This window comes from Arachis ipaensis, chromosome B03 (assembly GCF_000816755.2).
Source record: "Arachis ipaensis cultivar K30076 chromosome B03, Araip1.1, whole genome shotgun sequence".
NCBI lineage: Eukaryota > Viridiplantae > Streptophyta > Magnoliopsida > Fabales > Fabaceae > Arachis > Arachis ipaensis.
This window is the reverse complement of record NC_029787.2, coordinates 125,663,150-125,685,419: the sequence shown is the minus strand read 5'-3', so window position 1 is coordinate 125,685,419 and position 22,270 is coordinate 125,663,150. Positions and strand designations below refer to the sequence as shown.

The 22,270-nt window shown below is 33.2% G+C and overlaps 3 protein-coding genes and 1 long non-coding RNA gene across 5 annotated transcripts; 2 read left to right on the top strand and 2 right to left on the bottom strand.

Moving 5' to 3' along the window:
- On the top strand, window positions 40-1,787 carry LOC107631448 (polyubiquitin). Its single transcript, XM_016334893.2, has 2 exons — window positions 40-198; window positions 593-1,787. Exon 2 carries the CDS (start codon window positions 593-595, stop codon window positions 1,508-1,510), a length of 918 nt encoding a protein of 305 aa, XP_016190379.1. The 5' UTR covers window positions 40-198; the 3' UTR covers window positions 1,511-1,787.
- Window positions 1,629-5,784, bottom strand: LOC107631447 (nucleobase-ascorbate transporter 6). Of its 2 annotated transcripts, XM_016334891.2 has the most exons (14): window positions 5,226-5,781; window positions 4,945-5,042; window positions 4,650-4,826; window positions 4,443-4,543; window positions 4,151-4,226; window positions 3,986-4,045; window positions 3,688-3,872; window positions 3,492-3,588; window positions 3,209-3,295; window positions 3,053-3,111; window positions 2,885-2,976; window positions 2,705-2,782; window positions 2,453-2,613; window positions 1,629-2,370 (listed from the first exon to the last, which is right to left on the bottom strand). In XM_016334891.2, exons 1-14 carry the CDS (start codon window positions 5,326-5,328, stop codon window positions 2,152-2,154), a joined length of 1,593 nt encoding a protein of 530 aa, XP_016190377.1. In that variant the 5' UTR covers window positions 5,329-5,781; the 3' UTR covers window positions 1,629-2,151. The 2 variants fall into 2 exon arrangements, with proteins under 2 accessions (XP_016190377.1, XP_020975330.1); XM_021119671.1 differs by lacking the exon at window positions 2,705-2,782 and having other exon boundaries at window positions 5,226-5,784.
- LOC107631449 (protein LSM12 homolog B) lies at window positions 9,243-12,580 on the bottom strand. The gene is made up of 4 exons (XM_016334894.2): window positions 12,171-12,580; window positions 11,964-12,044; window positions 10,518-10,641; window positions 9,243-9,710 (listed from the first exon to the last, which is right to left on the bottom strand). The coding sequence occupies exons 1-4, from the start codon at window positions 12,479-12,481 to the stop codon at window positions 9,660-9,662; spliced, it is 567 nt and encodes a 188-aa protein (XP_016190380.1). The 5' UTR covers window positions 12,482-12,580; the 3' UTR covers window positions 9,243-9,659.
- Window positions 17,602-20,194, top strand: LOC110270397. Its single transcript, XR_002359874.1, has 2 exons — window positions 17,602-18,332; window positions 19,198-20,194. It is a non-coding gene; the product is annotated as an uncharacterized LOC110270397 (long non-coding RNA).

The window sequence follows — 22,270 nt, the reverse complement described above, 5'->3', positions numbered from 1 at the left end:
AGTGCCCACTGCCCAGCCCAACTCGGCAACTACTAAGACCCTTTTTTAGGATTGATTTGTTTTTTTTTTTGTTGTCACGTTGCCGTGAATAGGGGGTCACCGCCTTTCCTGCTGCTATAAAATATGCCCTTACCCCCGGCCTCATTTTCATTCTAAGCTGATTTAATTCCTTTTTGTGCTTCCCCGAATTCCTTCAAGGTACTTTTCTCTTCTTTATCTTCTGTTCCCTTTGATTCCTCTGGTTAGGTTTCTAGGGTTTTAATTTTTCTTCCTTCCTCAGAAATTTTACCTCGCCTATGATTTCTTTTGGATTAAAAATTATTATTATTATCTCTTTTGTACTCGTAATTCATAGATCGGATCCCTATTGATGGCGGTTCATAGCTGTATTTTCTCAACGCAAGAATCAATTGTTTTTGGTGCTTATTTTCTGAAATCGAGTTTTTTGATTCTGATAATGAATTTTTCTGTTAACCCTAGCCGGAGAAATACATCGATTAATTCTTTCAATTTAGGTTAGCATGGGTTATCCGTTTTTTACCATGCATGAATGATTTCCGTCAAGATTTTCTTATTGCGGTTGTTGTTGTAGATGCAAATCTTCGTCAAGACCCTCACCGGAAAGACCATTACTCTCGAGGTCGAGAGTTCTGACACCATCGATAATGTGAAGGCGAAAATTCAAGATAAGGAAGGGATCCCTCCCGACCAGCAGCGTCTAATCTTCGCCGGAAAACAGCTGGAGGATGGCCGTACCCTTGCCGACTACAACATCCAGAAGGAGTCAACCCTTCACCTTGTCCTCCGTCTTCGCGGTGGCATGCAGATATTCGTTAAGACCCTCACCGGCAAGACCATCACCCTCGAGGTTGAAAGTTCCGACACCATCGACAACGTGAAGGCCAAAATTCAGGATAAGGAGGGAATCCCCCCGGACCAGCAGAGGTTGATCTTCGCGGGGAAGCAGCTTGAGGATGGCCGCACCTTGGCTGACTACAACATCCAAAAGGAGTCCACCCTTCACCTTGTCCTCCGACTGCGTGGTGGAATGCAGATTTTCGTCAAGACCCTTACCGGAAAGACAATCACCCTGGAAGTTGAGAGTTCGGACACCATCGATAATGTCAAAGCAAAGATCCAAGACAAGGAGGGAATTCCCCCGGACCAGCAGAGGTTGATCTTTGCTGGAAAGCAGCTCGAGGACGGTCGCACCTTGGCTGATTACAACATCCAAAAGGAATCCACTCTCCACCTTGTGTTGCGTCTCCGTGGTGGGATGCAGATATTTGTCAAGACTTTGACAGGAAAGACCATCACTCTTGAGGTTGAGAGCTCGGACACCATTGACAATGTGAAAGCCAAGATTCAGGATAAGGAGGGAATTCCCCCGGACCAGCAGAGGTTGATCTTTGCCGGAAAACAGCTCGAGGACGGCCGCACCTTAGCCGATTACAACATCCAGAAGGAATCCACCCTCCACCTTGTGCTGCGTCTTCGTGGTGGATTTTAAGTGAGGATGGCATTACAACTGGATGTTCTGTTGTTAGTAGTTTCCAAATTTATGAACTACTTGTTTGGTTATGGGTCCCTAGCGGCCCTTTAAAATAGGTTTAGTCTTTCATGTTTAAAAACTGGTAATATTACTATATGCTGTGTTTGATTCTGTAATTCTACTTATATGGTTTGTCTTTAAGTATTTGAATTACTGAATGTGGTGTTGTCAGTTGTTACGAGAGATGCTGCGTGGAGTGGGAGCTTTCAGGATCTATCTATCATCACATCAGATATTTTACATTCCAATCTACCATGATTTGGATTTCAATTTAGGAAAGGGTAATGCTATTATTTTAGGTGTCAAAATAATTAATCTGCATTTTATAACGTCGTATTTCACAGAACTTATGTTGGCCGCATCCAATGAATTGCACAAAAATTATAGTAGTCCAAGTGAGCTTAGCAGAGAAAACAGAATCTCCAAAACTGCAGAATTATCTCTCAGATTCTCAACTAGAAAAAGCCTGCCTTAAATTGAACATATTCATATATTGCTAATTAATCTGAAGCTAAGAATGAAGAAATTATAATGATTCTTAACTTTTAAGTTACAAATGTCGTGCACCAAACATCATAATTTAACCATGGTCGGAAATATTAGACAGATGGGAAAAACTTGTTGAGGTTGAAAGGGAGAGAGTAAAATTCTTCACTCCTTGTATCTCCTTTGAATGAACGGAATCTGTCCCACCAATGCATTCCTCTGTCTTTGCGAGTTTGGTTGTCTTTTTTGTGCAGTGTCACGTCCAACAACATTGCCAATATACCAGCAACAAATGCTTCAGATGAGAATGGCACATTCATCATATCATTGAACTGTCACAACATATCAACAGCACTATTATAAGTATTATACCAATTGTTTTTATGTTAATATACCTAATATAGCTTTATATACCCATCTTGCTCGAGTGTGGACAGGACCATAGCCCTTGAATGCTGTGTACTCATTGAAGTATTGTGGTATAGAGAATCCCATGAAAATTGAGAAGCCTAAGATGAATTTAGTTCTAAAGCTGTTCAGATTGCAGAACTGAAGGAAACCCAGACCTGCAGAGCCTGTGTTGTGGAACAACAAAATTGTAAGAATGAAAGCATCAAAGTGTTTATGATAATAGGAGCCCACATTCTTTAAATTGATGATACATACCCACATATGCAAAGAAAAGGCAGTACAAAGCTGCAAATATTGGTGCTGGAATTGAAGCAAAAACTGCTCCAAATTTCCCTATATAAAACAATTGTTTCATAATATAAGTATGTAGCTTCAGAAATGTGCTAGAATAATCACATCACATTAGAGTTGCTAATAGTAATGTTAGATACTTACCAAGAATTGAGAAAAAGATCATGAATCCAGCTGATATTTGAACAACTCTTCGGCTACCGACACGTGTCAAAGCTAAGAGTCCTGCATTCTCTCTGGAGAACAGGCAACAATGAATTAATATTGGTCTAAGAACAAGGAATTGATTTACAGAATAAAAAAGAATCTTACACAGAAACTGATGATCCATTTCCAGTTCCAAAGATTCCAGATAACAAAATTCCCACTCCCTGATACCATAAGAAATTGCAATTATCAAAAAAGCTGACAGAACTTAAAGCAGAAAAGGATCATGTAGAGTATTACTGATCCATAATTTGTGTTTACCTGCCAACCGATGCCACGGCTGAGAACTGAAGGGGGCATTGGTGTTGCACTTGCATACCTTGACACAGCAATGAAAGCACCAGTAGACTATTTACCAAAAAAAAAAAATTGTAAGACAATCATCAAGAAAGTATGCAAGAATGGGAAATGATTTTTGTACTGATCTTTTCTTGGACATCAAGTCAACTCATTTTTTTCGTTGATTTGTGATCCGAGGGAAGATGGAGTACAAATAACACAAGAAACGGAGAAGGAAACTGCTACTGATATGTTAAAAAAGAACCTCAACAAGAGCAACAAAGGAAGCAGCCATCATAGCAAAAGATTCTCCAGCATCAAATGTAGGTGCTCCCCATTGAAAAGGGTATGGGATTCTGATCCTGAATTATAATATTAATACATTTTGTGAGCAACAAAGCTTACTGCTTCTGAAAAATGAAGATTTCTTGTTATTGGGGGAACCACATTATTGTTCTTACCAAGGAGCACCACCTATGATTCCAGAACGATCTGTTCTACAAGTGATTTGAGTCTTAGGTGCTGAATTCTTATAAGCTCCACCAACAGTGAGAAGATGAGCATAGATCCATACAATTGCTATTGAGAATATAACTGCAAATCGATCAAAGATTGGTTTGTCTCCTTTCATCATATGGGGAATGTACTGCATCAACAAAGTCACCACTCAAAAGGTAAATTGGTTTTAAGAAGAGAATTTAATTTTCATACAGATAAATCAAATTGTATATTTTGATATCAGAAAAGATTATAGATTACCTGCGAAAATATTACGACGATGAAGATTTCTGGCAAACCAATCTCCACACATTTTGCAAGCTGGAAATTCAAAAGTCACACAATCAGGAGAGTTGGAATCACAGCTTATGATCATAAAGTACATGAAGGAAAAAAAGAAGGACTAGTTGTTCAAGATGCACTCACCACTGGAAATCCCAATTCATAAAGTCCAAAGCCTGAGAGAGCAACCAATGGAACAGCAGAGAGAGGACTTAAGAACCTAAATAAAACAAGAAAGAAAATTATTCATTAAGATGATTTCAAGAGACTCAAGCAAATCAAAAACCTTAAGCATTTATTCAAAAAGATTGTGTAGTAAGTAATTAATCATGGCCTTGATAGAATGAAATAAAATTTGATAAACAATGAGTAGTATAGAATTTTTCCATTCTGTTTTATCTGTCATGGTCAAAATTAGACGAAGCAAAATATTAACCTGACTATATTGCGCCAAAGGCCACTGAAGCCGAAAACGATTTGAAGGGTTGAAGCAACAATAAGGGCACCTTGTGTTCCACGCATTATCCTCTCAAATTTCTGCCATGTTTGTTTACAAATCAAGCAAGCAAGTATAATAATGACATAACAGAAACAGAACGAAAAAAAAAGAAACAGAACAAAAAAAAAAAAAAAAACTTATAACCTCTTGAGGATTGACAATGTCACTGTATCTAGCAGCCAAAATGATTGAAATAGTTGTTGGAACAAAAGTGTAGGATCCACCAATAACTGCAGGTAAACGAGTCCCAAAGAATGTTTGGAAGAATGTGTTTATGCCTGCTACAAATTGTAGAGTCTGAATCACTCTTGCCTTCTCTTCCTATTCAAGCAAAAACAAGAAAAAGAATAAGCAAAAGTTTGCAGTGTTTGTTAGATTTATTATGAATTGGACCACATAAGATTGAAAATTTGAAAAGCATACTATTCATGAATCTTACATTTCCTCCTCCCATCTGTGGAACTAGAGAGCTAGGAATCAGAACAGTTGTGCCAAGCATCACCAGATAATGTTGGAAACCAAGTAGGATTGCCTCAGCTTCATTCGCATCAGAATTTCACAACTCAATTATCATATTCAATACCAATACATATTGATTTTTCAATGTACTAGTCGAATCAGATTAGTAGAAATCAATAAAACGTTAACAAAGATAAGCAAAAGTCTATTGATTCCAAATGACATCAAGTAAATATTTTTGAAAAAATGGTTTAAACTTACGCCATGGAGGAGGACTTGTAATGCAGTAAGAAACATGTGGTAACTGATCTTTAACTGGATGTGGCTGCTCATCTTGCTTTGGTTGTGGTGCACCTCCTGCCATTCTTTTTCAATGAACTAAGAACTCACTACAACAACTCAAGTTTCTCAGAACTCAAAAGAGATTAATGTATGATTCTCCAACTCAAAAGAAAGTTATGCATGCCACAATGTGAAATGGACTCTAACAAAACCAGTTGGAATAAGGAAGCACAGAAAGTGTTCACCCCAGATGCAAAAATCAAAACTTTCTTTCTTGTTTGCTTGTTTGTTCTCTCTATTTTGATGATACACACAGAAGAAGGACAATGGAACTTGTCAGCAATGTATGATGCAAATGAAGAAAATATTGGTGTAAGGAAGGTTTGTTTCTTCTTTTTTGTTAGCCCAAGAAGACATAAAAGTGAGTGTGAAGATGTGAAAGAAATAAAAAGCAAAAGGGGAGAGTAATAGTAATAGTCTAATAGAGCCTCTTCCCCCTAAAGCAAGAAAGAAACCAAAAACCCAAAAGAATCTCTCAGTTCCATATTGCTTTTTTAACAATATTGTAATCAAAATATATTATTATTAATGGCGTAAACATGACTTGCCTTTCCTTTGTTCAACACGCAAAGATAAAGTTATGCAATAAAGCATCTTCACCTTCACCTTTATTAACCAACCTCACATTTACTATATTTAATTTAATTTAATTTAACTAACACCAATATTTATTTGAACCATAACAATAATGAAGGTAACAAGAAGTGAGAACCTCTCTTGTTTAATTTCTTCACCCCTTTTAAGTAGAAATCCTTTTGTTCACAGCAAAAAAGGTTTACAATTTTCTTTCTCTATAGCACTGAGTACTAGTACTACTACCAGTTCTGCAAGATCATGAAAAGCTGCTGTTATTATTTTTTTTTTACCTTGAGGGATGAGGCAGAATCTGATGATTAATTGGTTGAAAGTTGGAAGTAGCAAACAATAGCAACTTGTTTTGTGTGTGTGTGAGAGAGAGAGTGTGTTATAGTCAGTTTCTTTTTGCATGAGAGTTGAACACTAAGCTGTCTCTCTTGGACTTATCTTCTGTCCTCTGCAATCTGAAAAACAACCCTCTCCAATTGACAAACTAATATTTAGAGTCTAATATTTACTCAATTTTATTGTTGCATTGGACTCAATCTTTGGTTATATATTGTTGGATTATTTCAATTAGACTTATCTAAGTCCTTGTTTAGTTCTAAATGTGAGGATGTTAGAACTTTATATTGTTTAGAAGGTTTTGATAATTTTATGAGTCTTAAAACTAAATCTCTTATATTAATTAACAATAAAATAACTATTAAGAACAAGTTTTTTAATGGCATTATTATTATATCAATTGTAATACAACATTTTCTATAATATATATGGTTGGAATGGTCATGGTAATTTCATATATTCAATGCTATATGTACCAACGAATGAAACATCAATAGCACAATGGGTAGAGTTACTAAAAGGGTAAATATTGATCTACTTTTCACTGGTTCAGTGGAAAATGGCAATGGTTTGTTGCATATGAGTTGTTATTAGGCAATATTTAATTGAATCCATCTGCTGAATATTTTAATTTAATTTAATTTAGAAGTTTAGTACCTTAAGCTTGGGACATAATGAATGTACTATATTTCAAATTTTTATGATAAAATTAATACCAGCTGGATCTAAAAAATGGGCGTAGATTGATATCCTTTTCTTTAGCAGGAAGAAATGGAAATGGTTCTTACTTACATTTACGCCTCACAAATCACACACTAGACAACTTGTAATCAGACTTTAGAATAAAAAATAAATAAAACAATAACAGAATGATACGGTTAAGGTCACAATCGTATATTTCAATTCATGGATTTGACCAAGGACACAATTTTTTTTTTCTTGTGGGGCTCACTAGGACCTAGTGTCTCTTCATTTTTTAATGTTTTGTTTCAATTTGTTGCCCTATGGTGCAAAATTAAATTAGTGAATATTAGTTGTTATAAATACTAAAGTCCAATTTATATGGAGTTGTAAAAAATTGATGAATAAAAGGAACATAGGTGATGTTAATCAGAGTTATGTTAAATTATTTTGGAAGCTTTAATTATTATGGAATATATATTCAAATTGGTCTTTAAAGTATTTTGTATAGGATATTTTTGTCCTTAAAAAAAATTATTATATTAAAATTTTTAGACTTTAGAAATTTATAAATCTTTAATTTAGTTAGATGTGATTTGTACTTTATGGATTGTTATTATCTCTCTATGGAGTATAGTATATTCCTTCCACAAGAAACATCGAAAGAATTTAGCCCCACTGGATCTAAGATATCATTTCATTGTCCTAACAAATGGAAAAAGAAACAACTTCTTTGACTATTACAGTTCTAATTACTAGCAAATAACAATGTTCCTGCTCCCTCAATTGGGAATCACTTGAACATAGATACCGAGTAGAATCGCTAATAACTTTTTACCCTTTTTTTTTTTGGCTAAAACCTGTAGTATATTCTGGTATTGTTCTTTTAGTTTATATGACTACATGAGATATGAAATATGAGATAGTAAATATTTTGAGAACTAGTAAATAGTTTTAAAAAATAAAGATATAAGTTCGAATATCAGAATGCGTGCTTGTTGTTGTTGAGAAGAAAAAGTAATTTTAAATGTTCAACTTTTCGAAATTACGAGAACACTATCTTCTATAGTTTTATTTAAAATAAAATCAAGTTAGAAAAACCTTGATTCAAGAGTGGAGTTAAGTCCCACTTTGGTCATTGAGATTGGCGAGTGCAGTAATTTAGTTTTTCACTTTTCAATTGTTATAATTTGGTCCTCCAGATTAAAAAAAGTGCATCAATGTAGTTTCTCGTGTATTTTCCGTTATCGGAATTTAACGCCGTTAGTGACGTGACTCAAATCTTGTTACGTTAGACATATTAAAACGGCGTCGTACGCGTTTTGGCGCTAAAGAAGGCATTAAACGGCGTCGTTTAAGGGTTTAAACAATCTTGTCATAATCAAGTTCCTTGTCAGAACCCTCAAACGACATCGTTTAATACCTTCTTTAACGCCAAAACACATACGAAGTCATTTTAATATGTCTAGTATGGCAAGGCTTGAGCCACGTTATTAACGATGTTGAGCTCCGGTGACGAAAAATATACGAGGGACTACATTACTATACTCTTTTAAATCTAAAGGACCAAATTATAACAATTAGAAAATCAGATACTAAATCAGTACAGTTCACCAATCTGAAAAACCAAAATAGAACTAAACTCCTTAAAGGGTCATTTAACTTGTAGATAGATAAAAACATTGAATTCATAGCCTTCTTATACCAACAAATGACATCTTTATACACCGGCACCTAGGAACAAGTCACACTTAGAAAAATGGTATTCATAGCCAGAGACATTGTTATGAAACACAAACTTAACCTGTGTCTATGCTTTGCTACTTTTACCAAAAGTGCCTCAAGTACCTTTCGGCTGTACATTGTTTTGAAAATATTAATTTTATGCTTGACTTTTGATTACTCCCTCATTTCTGTAAAGTGAAAGTGCCCTTTAGGACTTGAATAAGAAAAATGCCTTCTTGTACAAAATCATAGTAATATAGAGTAGATCATTAAAATCAAATATATATATATATATATATGAAGCACCAAATAAGATATAAGGCTAGAAAACAGTGATTTAAGTGTCGAATTATCAGTTACTATTTCATTAATGTAAAATGAAAAATATGACAAGGTAGAGTTATATCCTTGAGTGCAAGTTAAGTAACTATTCTCTCTTATTTCCTCTTCTCAAAAAATGCAATCAAATTCTATCATTGATGTATCATTAAAGGCTTAAAACAACAGCAGCATCATACACTATAATTTTTCAAGGAATCATTTTTAAAATGAAGAATACACAATTAGAAGAAAAACTTCAGATAGAAAAAGTAATAACAAGAAAAAAGGTTAGCTCAACTTATCTTAAAGCATTTGCTTTATTAGATAAGGAACAAATTAGACTCATTGTAATTGGTTAAATAATCCCAACAACAAAACCAACATAGTAGTAATAATAATAATAATAATACAAAATCTAGTCACCTATTTTGGGGTTCAAGTCCAACCCAACAACTAACAAACCACAAATTACATGCTTCAGCATTCACTCTTTTTAGTTATGAAGAATCTGGAAGAACTGCCTGAAATGAACTCCACAAGGAAGACAAAAACTTGAAAGCTCAAGACAACAGATATCTGGAGTCAGGAATGTGCCTTGGGAAACTCCTCTTGTGCAGGGGATTTCGCTAAAAGCAAAAATCCCCATTCATGTTTTACCCCTTGGAGGTGCTTTGCTAACCACAACTGGCTGCAAAATGTGTAAACTTACTGACCGCTGCTACTGCGAAGTTGTAACCTCTTCCTCTCAAAGTCAAGCTACAAAGAAGGTGCATGAAAATCAATAAAAGAAAAGTAAAACTAGCAGAATATATATACATGGCGCAGCAGGATAGGTTTTGTTTTGAGAAGACTCAGGTAAAATTGTCTACAAAGAAGAAAATATAAACACTCTGCTTAAATGATCTTCAAAAATCATTAAAATAGATCTACCTTGACGAGAGCCCCCCAAATATTCGATCTAAAATTAAGGTATGGAGGGTTGAACCTATGTGACCAACAAAACCCTATCCTCCTAGGTGAGATCGGCTACATGAATCAAATAGAAAACCATACTCGTGTTTGGCTCATATTCTAAACTTTCTTAGGTCTTTTTCTACCTCAACCTCTAGCCACAACAATATCATCCATCTAATTCACTCTGCTAATTAGAGCCTTTAAAAAGCTTCTCCAAACATGTTCACACCAACTTAAACAAGATTCTACCATCTTCTCTATAATCAATGTTCGATTATCTCTCGTGTCTTCATTCCCTATAGTGTGTTCACCCATTCAACTCAACATCATCTCCGCCCTATTATGTTTGTGTTCCTCTTTGAATCTTTGACATCCGGTAGAAATCCCCTCCTCATTCACAAAATTCGTTTAACAATGCTAAAATCAAATTCGATTAATATAAAAGGAAAAACACAGTTTTCTTGCTTACATGTTCAATTCTATATATATTGCAAACAGTTACAGAATAAATATTTAATACTACTTTGATATACACACTTTTCATAAACTGAGCATATAAAACGATACTATGATAGAAGAACAAAAGAAGGATATTTATCAGTTCCATACCACTTTCTTCACCCGCTCATTTGCAGCAGGAGTACCTCCAACAACAGAATCAGGGTGATAAGGACTGCTGACACGCACCTCATTCATCACAACTATGACAGTCTTGTCCCAACGAACAGGAAGCCTGATAACATGCTAATCTTGTCGGTTAAATGAAAAAAAAAAAGGAAAAATACTACCTAGTTTATGAATGAAATCTCTACTGCAGATAAAATTGAAAGAAAAAAAAAAAAAAAAGAAAGCTGAAGAGTCAAAAACAAAGGGTTCCCGTAAGGCGTTTATCGATTTATTGCCTTGAGGCAAGATGCATCAATACCTCACTGAAGAAGATTGTGGACATTCTCCTTATAATTTGATTATTCGTGCAAAGCACTCGTTGTAACAATTAAATGTTATATTTTTTATTATTCGCCTCCTTTAGCATCACACATAGCATGTTAAATAGCTGGGTTTTTGGTCTTTCAAAGTTATCAAAATTGAGCAGAACAGCAGAAAGGATACCTCCCCTTGAGATCCTGACCCAAAAGACAAAAGCATGGATCTCAGAGAAGGGTAGCACCATAAATAGAAACTGGTGCTTATCCCTTCTGGTGGCTCACCTCAGTACCTTCAACCTCCCCAAACATAATTAGACTACATAAACTAAGCACTACATCTACACAGTATAAGTTCCAAACTAACAATTTTACTGAAAGTAGGTTCTCCATTCATGAATAAACAAAGAATTTAAACAAAGTCTCCTGATGGTAGGAAAACTAAGCGACTTTAACATTTGTTTGTAGCAACTACCTTTATCAATCTAAAGTAGATCATATTGAAATTACTAAACCTAAGAAATATGGATGAGAGCATCTAGGCATCTAGAATATTTATATATATTAACTCCAATCCAAATTCGCACTAGGTGGGTTTGGCAATATTGATGAAAAAATACCATTCAACTTCGATTTGATTGATTTCTGCCCCAGCCGTCAGGGCCTCCATTAGCCTCCTCACAATAACAAAGAACCCTAGACAAGATTTTTCCTCTCACATCCAAGTATCCATCAACATTGTCTTTTTCAGTATACACATTACACCAGAGGAGGATACCAACTATGGAATCACAATAACTACTCTGATATAGTCACAAGAAGAGGCTGAAACCGCATCGAGCATAATATTCTAGTGTCCACGAGACTACGACAGTAGGTAGCAAAGTTCAAGCATTCAATTAACAGACAGAAGAACTAAACATTAGAAAACAACCTAGGAAGGATTGAAAAGCCTGATAGAAAACTAAACATTAGAATCCTGCGATAGTACTAACAAACTACCAAACCAAGAAATGGAACTTATTTTTCATTGATAAAATAACAGTATAAACGCAAGAATGGTTCAAAACCCAAACTACAATGTGATCCGAAAATAGCTGATTGAAATTCAATAACATCTAATGCAACTTACGTTTTGGACAAAGCATCAAAGATGCTCTGTGCCTCGCTGGTAACACCAACACCGATCCTCTCAGCATCCGCCTCAGCTTGTCTTAAAAAAACAATGAAATTCAAATATCAAAATCAGACATTAACAAAAAATAAAAATAAAAATGACAAAAAAAAAAAACCGTTAATTAAAAGGGAAAAATTGAAATTAGGGGAACTAGAGAAATACCTGATTGCAAGGTCTTCCCTAGCTTGAAGAGCAGCGAGGTCAAGGAAGCAGTTAGTGGGGTCAAGAGGGTCGGCGGCGTGTCCGAGAAAGGTGAAGTCTTTGATGTAGTTTGCCTTCAGCAGCCTTATGTTCCGCCGTGGGCCTGGGCCTGGGCCGGGCTTCGAGGGAGCCTCCTGGAGTACGAGGATGTTTGAGGGCCGATCGAAAGTCACAACCTGACCTTCGAACTCGTCCCCCAGCGTTGTCCTGATCGAGAGCATGCACCCCACCGCCAGCTCCTCCGGGTTTCCGCCGCCATCCACCGTCGCCATTTGTTTTCGTTTGGTTTCCTTCTTGTTTCGGTCCTTCCCCTGCCCAGCTGCTACCCTTCTTCTTTCGCCAAAAAGACTCCAACTTCACCATCTCCCAAACATTAAACTCAAAACTCAAAAGTGAGTATGGGCTTGGATCAATTACAGTTTTTGAACATCTTGTTCTTTATCTAAATTGGGCTCTTAGCTCATGATCTAAAACGTGAATATTGTGTGGGTTTTGGTCCCTCTTAGCTTACAACACTTTTTTTTTTGCTGAAGCTATATATGCCTAGTTTGTTTTTTTATTAAAAAATAAATAAAAATAAAAACAAGAAACCAACAAAAAAAAATCTCTAATCTTATTTGGCATTTTATAAACAGTCATGCTACACATGCAAGTCTTTTTGGTTTAGAAGTCTTACAAGTTGGGCCAAACCCAACAGAAGCTATACTCACCCACAAAAATGTGTTAACAAGCGCTCCCTCATCATTAAAAACGACTCTTCTTCTTCTTCCTCGATGAAAATCATAACTATCATTTTTTCTTTGCGTTTCTCCTCCTCATTCTCTTCTTCCTTCTTCTTCTCCTTTTTCTTTGTGTTTCTCCTCTTTTTTCTTCGTGTGTTTCATCTTCATCATGGTGTTTCTCCTCCTTCTTCTTTTGATTTTACAACATTATGTATTTTTTTTCTTCTTTGTTTGATTTTTTCCTCTAAAAAAGAATTATGAGAATATGAAATAAGAAGATGAAGAAGAACAACAGAAGATGAGGAGGATGAAGATGAAGAGTTCTAAATTATGCAGAACTTATCAGAATAAAAATACACCCAAATATCTTCGTTTTACACCCAAATTTGCTGCAAATACAGAAATGAGTTATGTTACATGTACACTAAAATCAACCACCAAAGTCAGACACTAGTATAAAATACATACTGGAATACAAATAATATATTGAAAATAAATTAAAGCACACATATATTTATATACAAAATACATTGGTGGTTATTTTTAGTGGCTGATTTTAGTGTACAAATAATATTTTTGTACAGAAAAATATTTCCTCTAATGCTGCATTTTTTCTTCTTCTTCTTTTCCTTATTTCTTTCTTTCTTTTAGTTAAATGAATGTAAGTTCATCATCTTCTAATTAATTTTGCAGCATTATGTATTTCTTCTTCTTCTTTATTTGAACATAAAGAAACTTGAAAAGGTAAAACAGAAAGAAAAAGATGAATAAGAAAAAAAAAAGAAGAAGATGGTGATAATGATGAAAAAAAAAAGAACCAACAAAAGATGAGGAGGAGGAAGAAGAAGAGTTCTAAATTATGCAGAACTTATCAGAATAAAAATACGCCCAAAATTCCTTAAAATACACCCAAATATATTCGTGTTACACCCAAATATTTTCGTTTTCCACCCAAATTTGCTGAAAATATAGAAATGAGTTATGCTATGTGTACACTAAAATCAGCCACCAAAGTTAGCCATCAGTATAAAATACATATTGGAATACAAATATACATTGAAAATAAATTAAACCACACATGTATTTATACACAAATACATTGGTGGCTGATTTTAGTGGTTGATTCTAGTGTACAAATAGCACTTTTATACAGAAAAATATTTCCTCTAATGCTGTATTTTTTTTCTTCTTCTTTTCCTTATTTCTTTCTTTCTTTTAGTTAAATGAATGTAAGTTCATCATTTTTCAAGTAATTTTGGAGCATTATGTGTGTTCTTCTTTTTCTTTGTTTGATTTTTTTGTTTTTATTCTTGTTAAGAGAATAAAACAAGAAGAAACTTGAGAAAATAAAATAAAAAGGAAAAGATGAATAAGAAATAAAGAAGAAGAAGATGGTGATGATGATGGAAAAAAAAAGAAGCAGCAAAAGATGAGGAGGAGGAAGAGAAAGAGTTTTAAATGATGTAGAACTTATGAGAATAAAACTATACCCAAAATTTCTTAAAATACACCCAAATATCTTCGTGTTACATCCAAATATCTTCGTTTTACACCCAAATTTGGTACAAATACAGAAATGAGTTATGTTACGTGTACACTAAAATTAGCCACCAAAGTCAGCCACCAGTATAAAATACATACTGGAATACAAATATACATTGAAAATAAATTAAACCACACATGTATTTATATACAAATACATTGGTGGCTAATTTTAGTAGTTGATTTTAGTGTACAAATAGCATTTTTGTATAGAAAAATGTTTCATCTAAGGCTACATTTTTTTCTTCTGAATTGAACTACACCTCAGCCACTTGATTGGATTCAAAACAATAAAAGGAAGAGAAGACTTGTATGAGAAAAATACTTGTATGTGGAGAACAAACTGCTCATCAATATCACAGAGGTGCTGCAAAATACACAAAAAATACACCATATTAAAACAAGCATAAACTATAGAATACAAATAGAACTATAAAACCATCATGAAAAATAACAAAAATCATATTCATGAATCATCATTAAACAAAAACTAAAACAATTCAACTAAAAGAATAAGACAATTCACCCTCAGTGAGATGAAAAGTCATAAACTGTAAATACACCCAAACTTTCCTAAAATACACCCAAATATTCCTGATTTACACCCGAACATCTGATATAAAATGTAGAAAATTCATTAGAATTAGTACATTAGATTCAATTCAAACAAGGAATAATAAATAGCAAATTTTATAGACAAGGTTCATACAGTATTCAACTACACAATTATAAACTACTAACTGGATTCAAATTTAAATTCAATTATTAACTGGAATTAAACTACACATCAGGAACTTCATTGGATTCAAATTCAAAATCCATTTCGCTCTGGTTCAGCTGATAATCTAAAGTTGAATAATCAATTGTCTTCAAAATGATTTCAGAGCTTAATTTCAGAAACAATGAAAAATGAGAAAAACGAAGAAAGAGAACAGAGAGAAACTTATGTAAACGGCGAAGGAGAAGGGACTTTCGAAAAAGAAAGTTATATATTTGCGCGTTGATTGATTGAGAAATCTGTTAAAAAAGCGCGTGAAACATACATACTATAAGAGGCACGTTTTAGTGATTTGTATAACTTATATAGTAAAAAGGTTTGTACGTGGAGATTAATCCTTTTATAAAATCTTTTATTATGAATATATTTTGTTAATTGGATGAGTCAATTGTGATTTTTAAAAATTTTTTGTACTATATATAAAATTTTTTTGTGTTATGCATAAAATTTTTTTACACCATATATATTTTGTTAATTAAGTGTGAATATTTTGGATATGTAACATTTCAAAAATTTTGTTGTACACACTAAAATTTTGTGTTGTGCACCAAATTTACTATGTTGTATATCAAAATTATTGTGCTTTGCATATATTTTTTTAGTTGAGTGTTAATATTCTTAATATGTGGTATTTTAAAAATTTATATTATACACTAAAATTTTTGTATTATAAATTAAAATTTTTTATTCTAATTTATATATATAATTTATTATCATAATTCAACATCGTTATTGAAAAAAGCACAAAAAAGAAAAAAAAAATGTTGAAAACCACCGCATTTAAGAATCAAAAGCATTTCTAACTTGGTTGAGAATTGATGGGTAAAATTGCTTGGTTAAATAAAATTATGGAATAATGTTACACGTAGGGGTGAGCACGGATCGGGTTGGTTCGGATTTAAGATAAATTAGAACCGAATTAATTGAATTATAATTGGTTCGATTTGATTTAAATTTGTATTTTTTTATGTATGTACCCGAACCAAATCAAACCGATTAAAAATGGATTGGTTCGATTCGGATAATTGGGTATATGATGAAATAGAAATTCATAAAAAATATAAAAAAGTGAAATTTTTATCTTAAAAATTTTGTAAGTACAATAAATATATAATATTAATAAAAATAATCCAAACATATTAAACACTAAATACATAAAAAACTAAACACATTAAAATCTAAACATATTAAAAACTAAATACATTAAATCTATTAGAGATAGTCATTGGTTTGGTTCGGATTGGACCCTGATGGTTCTAAAACCAATTTAACTAGTTCGGTTTAGGTTCGAACGGGTAATCGGGTACCCGCAATCCGTACTCATCCCTAGCTACACACCCAAGTCTTTTTGTTAACAAAGTTTAATTAAATTAGTCTAACACAACAAAAATTAATTATGTCTAATATTATTTTAAGTTTTAACTTGATTATATTTAATTCATAAAAAAAATTTAGATGTATAACATTATTTAAATTATTAATTCCAATATATATATTACATGATGAAAATTATTGTCAAGGATCTATCCTCCTACATAAAATTATTTGCCTTTTTTAATAAATTATGCACCATGTGTTAGACACTATAATATTTACCATAATTTAAATGTTACTAGTTTTATTCCCCGTACCAAGCACGGGAATTAAAATTATAATTAATTAAATTATTTTTCTTAACCAATTATTTGATGTAAATATTAGATCCTTGAGTTGAATACTAAATTATCCAAACATAATTTTAAAGGATAAATTTATAATACAAATAATAAAACTTATAAATTTCAGGTTGAGCTTAAGAAAACAATACTTAAAAACAAACCTGATAATGACGAACACAAGAAAAAAAATTAGTACGTATAATGTCTAACAAAATAAAGCATTAAAATAAAAAAAATCACTAACAAATATTTTTGTATTATTTAAGATATACATAAAAATTTAAAATTTGTTAGTTTGAATTTAGATTCATGTAAATACATTTAAAAAAAAAGTTAAAATCATATTTAAAATTTAAAATAAAAAATTATTTTATTTAAATTTGTCAAAATTTAATAATCAAAATGAATAATTTAAAAACATTTAAAATGCAAGATATAATAATATTTTTATTTTAAATACTAAATTTTAATTTAAAAATTTAATGCAATTTTTAATTTTTTTTTTAGGACTTGGTGCCAACAAAGTTGACCCAAAACGAAAAAAATCAGAATACGCATTGAAATCAAATCCATCCGAGACTTAAACTATCTTGAAATTCGTCCCACCTGTGATTCTGCATCTTAAGTTCTTAACTAAATTCTTTTGCTGGGAGAGATCATACAAACCTAGATCCAGGCAACACAGCTGCTGCTGACCAACCATCCTCTTTTCGGAGCCATCTTATAAATGACTATATTATGTTCTATGTCATTAGATTTATGTTTTTATTGAGACTTATGTTATTGTTAATGGATGAAATTGTTATGTATGCTAGAATGCTGGATTGCTATAAATTTATGTTTTCTTTCTTGAACTGCGTTGTGATCGATGTTCTGAAAATCAGACCAGATTGACTGGTGGCGGTTTGGGTTATTAGTAGAAACCGGATACAAATTGCTGAACGGGTCGGGAATCAGCCGGCAAAATCGGACCAGGATCCGGTCGGTTTACAGGAAACGACGCCGTTTCCTTTGTTGAACGGAAAAAAGGGATTGCACGCGTTTGGCTCCCCCTTTCCAACTCCTTCCTTAGTCATCAGCAAAATGCCCTAGCCTCCACCAAAGAAAGCAAACCCTAGCCTCCACCAATATTGTCGCCGTCTGTCGGAGTGAGAGACTGCTGCTGCCGCATCCGTCGCACTCAAGAACTTTCGTCTTCGTGCTATCGGCGTTCGTTACTTCGCCCCCACCATCCTCTGTTCGCTCTCATCAGTCATCTGTTCGCTCTCCATTCCCTGTTCGCTCTCATCAGTCGCCTTTTCGCCGTCGTCCGTTGCGCTCAACCGCTCTCCGTCGTCGTCAATGCTCACTGCTAGTGCCTGTTCATCGTGTTTTTTTATTGTCTGTTCAGAAACCAAACCCTCTTCATGCTTGTTCCCCGATGGTTAGCGATCGTCGTTTTTTAATACTCACTGTTGGTGTTTTGTTTTTCATTGATTGATGATTATTGATTAAGTTATTTGTTGCTGTTTTGTTTTTTTACTTTGTGCTTGAGTTAATTGGATGCTCTGTCAGTGCTTAGTGCTTGTTCTTGGTTGATTGGCTTTGCTCACTACTCTGGCTTGTTCTAGCCTATTCTTGATTAATTAACTCTGTTACTGGCTTATTGATTGATGCTAAATTGGTACTGATAAATTGTTACTGGCTTGATCTTGGCTTTTTTGTCTGTTGTTAAATTTTGTTAAAGTTTCTTGATTTTGTGCTCATTACCTCATGGAGTCATTTTTTTTGTTAATCATTGTGGGGAGCTTGTTAATCATTGGCTTATTGATTGATGCTAAATTGGTACTGATAAACTGTTACCGGCTTGTTCTTGGGTTTCTTTTATTTGTTGTTAAATTTTGTTAAATTTTCTTGATTTTGTGCTCATTACCTCATTTGGGGAGTTTGTTAAAATTGGATTAAAAACTTTGTTAATCTTTGTTAAAGCATGTTAATTTTTGTGTTAACCTTGTGAAAACTATGTTAAATTGGTACTGATAAACTGATATTGGCTTGTTCTTTCTTTTTTTCTGATGTTAAATTTTATTAAGCTTTCTTGATGTTGTGCTCATTATCTCACTCAATGTTTTTTTGTTGTTGTTAATCATTGTGCTGATCTTATTAAAATTGGGTTTAAATTGATAATCTTTTAGAGTTTATTGTTAATCATTGTGCTGATCTTGATTTACTTGTGATGTATTTACTGTCATTTAGAGAGTGCTTATTCTTTGGTTTTTTTGTTTCTTTTTCTTTCCTTTTATTTTCAGATACCAAAGAATATATTACAAATTACATATTTAGATTGATTTAGGTTCTCATACTTTGGAGATTGTAGTTAGATTTTTGGTAAGTTATCCTTGTTAAAGTTTCTGACATAATCCTTGAAGATAGGTGGTTTTTTGCCATTCATGGTTTTTAAAAAAAAAATAAATAATGAAAAAAAGGAATGTGCTGCTTTGTTGTCTTGGACTATTGCAGTGAGCTTGTTCTATTTTAATCATGCTTGCTTGGCCCAAGTAAACAAATAAATAAATATGAAAGGGCATGTGATGTCTTGTTTTTTTGTTTAAATCAAACATATTTACTAATAACTTGGGGAGGGATAATTTAATAATGAGAACCAATGGGGACTTCAGTCAGAGGGGGAGGGAGAAGGAGAGAGTAACGGCAGCTCCATGATGCATTCATGTAGAAGTTTTGATGACACACCAACCTCGAAAGACAGCAACCACATGTTCAAAATCAGAGATAATCTTTTATGTACACTCAATATATGCTGTGATTGTCTGAATGATAATGAAGTAATGGTGTGTGATAATGGTGATGCTTGGACAAATGAAAAATTTGTGATGCATAAAAAATAGGTAATAACAAAGGAGAGATTGGATGAATTGGGTTCTTTTGCTGAAAAAGATTTTGCCCGTCTGATGAATGAATCATTTCTTTCTTGAGAAGTTCTGTGGTGTGGATTAGAAAAAACATCCATACATATAGATAGTGAGGTGTGTATATCAGGTAATAACGCGTGGCTTCTTTCTTCTGACTTGCATGGAGAACTGCAAGCACAAAAGGCTATCACTGCAGGTTTATGTAGACGTTGTTGTACTTGGCGCAAGTTTAGTTTAAGAAAATTATTATTAATGTGATTGATTATCATGTTTGGAAATTGGGCTGAAACTTTTTGAACTTGCTTAGGGTAAATGGGCTTCTTGTTTTGTACAAAATGAGATTATACAATTTACTTTGAATTTCTTTTATCATTTATGTTTTAATATGAAAACTGTTTGGATTTTACATTCTTAAATGGATTAAGAAAACAAGAACCTGCAGGACATTGATTTGAGCTTTTACTTGAAATTTAAATAGATATAATTTACATGAATGATTAAATTTAAGGTTTAATTATTCTGTTGGTCTCTATAGTTTCATAAAATTTTCAATTAAGTCCCTATACTTTTTTTTCTTTTTAATTGAATTTTTGTACCAATTTTTTTTCAATTAGGTCGCTCTTAGTAGTAATTTCCTTAATTGTATAGGGACCCATCTAAAAAAATTGGTACAGAAACTCAAATAAAAGGAAAAAAATGGTGTAGAGACTCAATTGAAAAAAAATTAGTGCAGAGACCCAATTAAAAGGAAAAAAAGTATAGGGACCAAATTGAAAATTTTACAAAATTATAGGGACCAACAGAGTAATTAAACCTAAGTTTAATTGAGTTAATAGTCAAATTAGTCCCTGAAAGACGAGACATTCTTTAAATTTTGTAGAGACTCAATTGAAAAAAAAATTAGTGCAGAGACCCAATTAAAAAGAAAAAAAGTATAGGGACCTAATTGAAAATTTCGCAAAATTATAGGACCAACAGAGTGATTAAACCTAAGTTTAATTGAGTTAATAGTCAAATTAGTCCCTGAAAGGCGAGACATTCTTTAAATTCATCCCTAAAAATTTTTTTCCATCAAATTGATCCTTTAAATATTACAAATTAATCATATTTGCCCTTCAGTAATTTCATTAACAATTTTCGTCAACAATTGATAATAAAAATATTAATTAACAACATACATAATACTTGACATAAATAATTAGATTTTAACTAAATATATTTATCAAAAACAGTTTTCATATTAGAACATAAAAGTTTCAACCCAATTTTCAAACATTATAATCAGTCACACCAACGTCTACATCAACCTATCAATCTGCAATGGCAGTCTTTTGTATTTACAGTTCTCCATGCAAGTTAAAAGAAGGACAACGTCTACATCAACCTATCAATCTACAATGGCAGCCTTTTGTGTTTACAGTTCTCCATGCAAGTTAAAAAAAGCAAGCCACGCATTATTGCCTAATGTACACACCTCACTATCTACATGTATGGATATTTTCCTAATCCACACCACAGAACTTTCCTTCTTTTTATAGGTAAAATTTACATCAATGATGCATGTGATAGCATAAATTTTCAGAACAGATTGGCCAAATTTCAAACACACTTGTCTGATGCTTTGAATTAGGTGTTGAAACTTCCATCGATGACCAGCACCACCAGCACATGGTAAGACTTAGGAGAGAGGAACGGCAGCTCCATGATGCATTCATATAGAAATCTCTTTGCCCAACCATAATAATAACATTGTCAACAGTCAACAGGATGAATTTGTTAGATGAATTCATGAAAAATCAGACCGGTAAAACATGGACGTTGAAAAGAAGAATGCATACATTCAACATGAGCCGGGGTTATGACACGTGGATTGCTGAAACCTGAATTTAGGATATTAACTTAGGATTAGGATAATAATAATAATAATAATCTTGAACTGTGTCTACTTCTGAACTCACCCAAAAACATCGCCCGCCGCAACTGCTGAGCTCATCTCAATTAATATTTTTCTTTTACATTCAATTTAAATCCAGTCCACTTCAATCCTACTACGTCGTCTTACATTGTCAACGAGGAAACACCACCATCCGAACCGAAGGATTTTTACCATGATCATAGATCCGAAAAAATATACATGTTTTTTCATTATAATAAAGTTTATATTAACCAACTTGCATTGTTTTAGTAATTAATTTACTAATAGTTTGTTTAAGCAGGCGTTCATAATTCGAATTATGCATATAGCAACTTATTAGCGGGTGAAAATTTCTTAAATTGAAATCCAATCCGTGATGAATTAGTCTTTAACCGTGGGAATGAAAAATAATAATAAAGTTCATATTGTGATCAATTTTCCGCATTTGAATTAATAATGCGGGTGTGAATGGAATGAAATCTGTTGAACCAAAAAGGCAATACAATTCCAAAACAGTTGAGAAAACTAAGGATCGGA

Coding starts and splice junctions, on each gene's coding strand:
- LOC107631449 (XM_016334894.2), bottom strand. CDS start 12,481: ATGGCGACGGTGGATGGCGGCGGAAACCCGGAGGAGCTGGCGGTGGGG. Junction 12,045..12,170: donor AGGGAAGACCTTGCAATCAG/GTATTTCTCTAG, acceptor TGTTTTTTTAAG/ACAAGCTGAGGCGGATGCTG. Junction 10,642..11,963: donor TTTGATGCTTTGTCCAAAAC/GTAAGTTGCATT, acceptor GCATGTTATCAG/GCTTCCTGTTCGTTGGGACA.
- LOC107631448 (XM_016334893.2), top strand. CDS start 593: ATGCAAATCTTCGTCAAGACCCTCACCGGAAAGACCATTACTCTCGAG.
- LOC107631447 (XM_016334891.2), bottom strand. CDS start 5,328: ATGGCAGGAGGTGCACCACAACCAAAGCAAGATGAGCAGCCACATCCA. Junction 3,589..3,687: donor ATCATAGGTGGTGCTCCTTG/GTAAGAACAATA, acceptor ATTATAATTCAG/GATCAGAATCCCATACCCTT. Junction 2,783..2,884: donor GATCTTTTTCTCAATTCTTG/GTAAGTATCTAA, acceptor TGTTTTATATAG/GGAAATTTGGAGCAGTTTTT.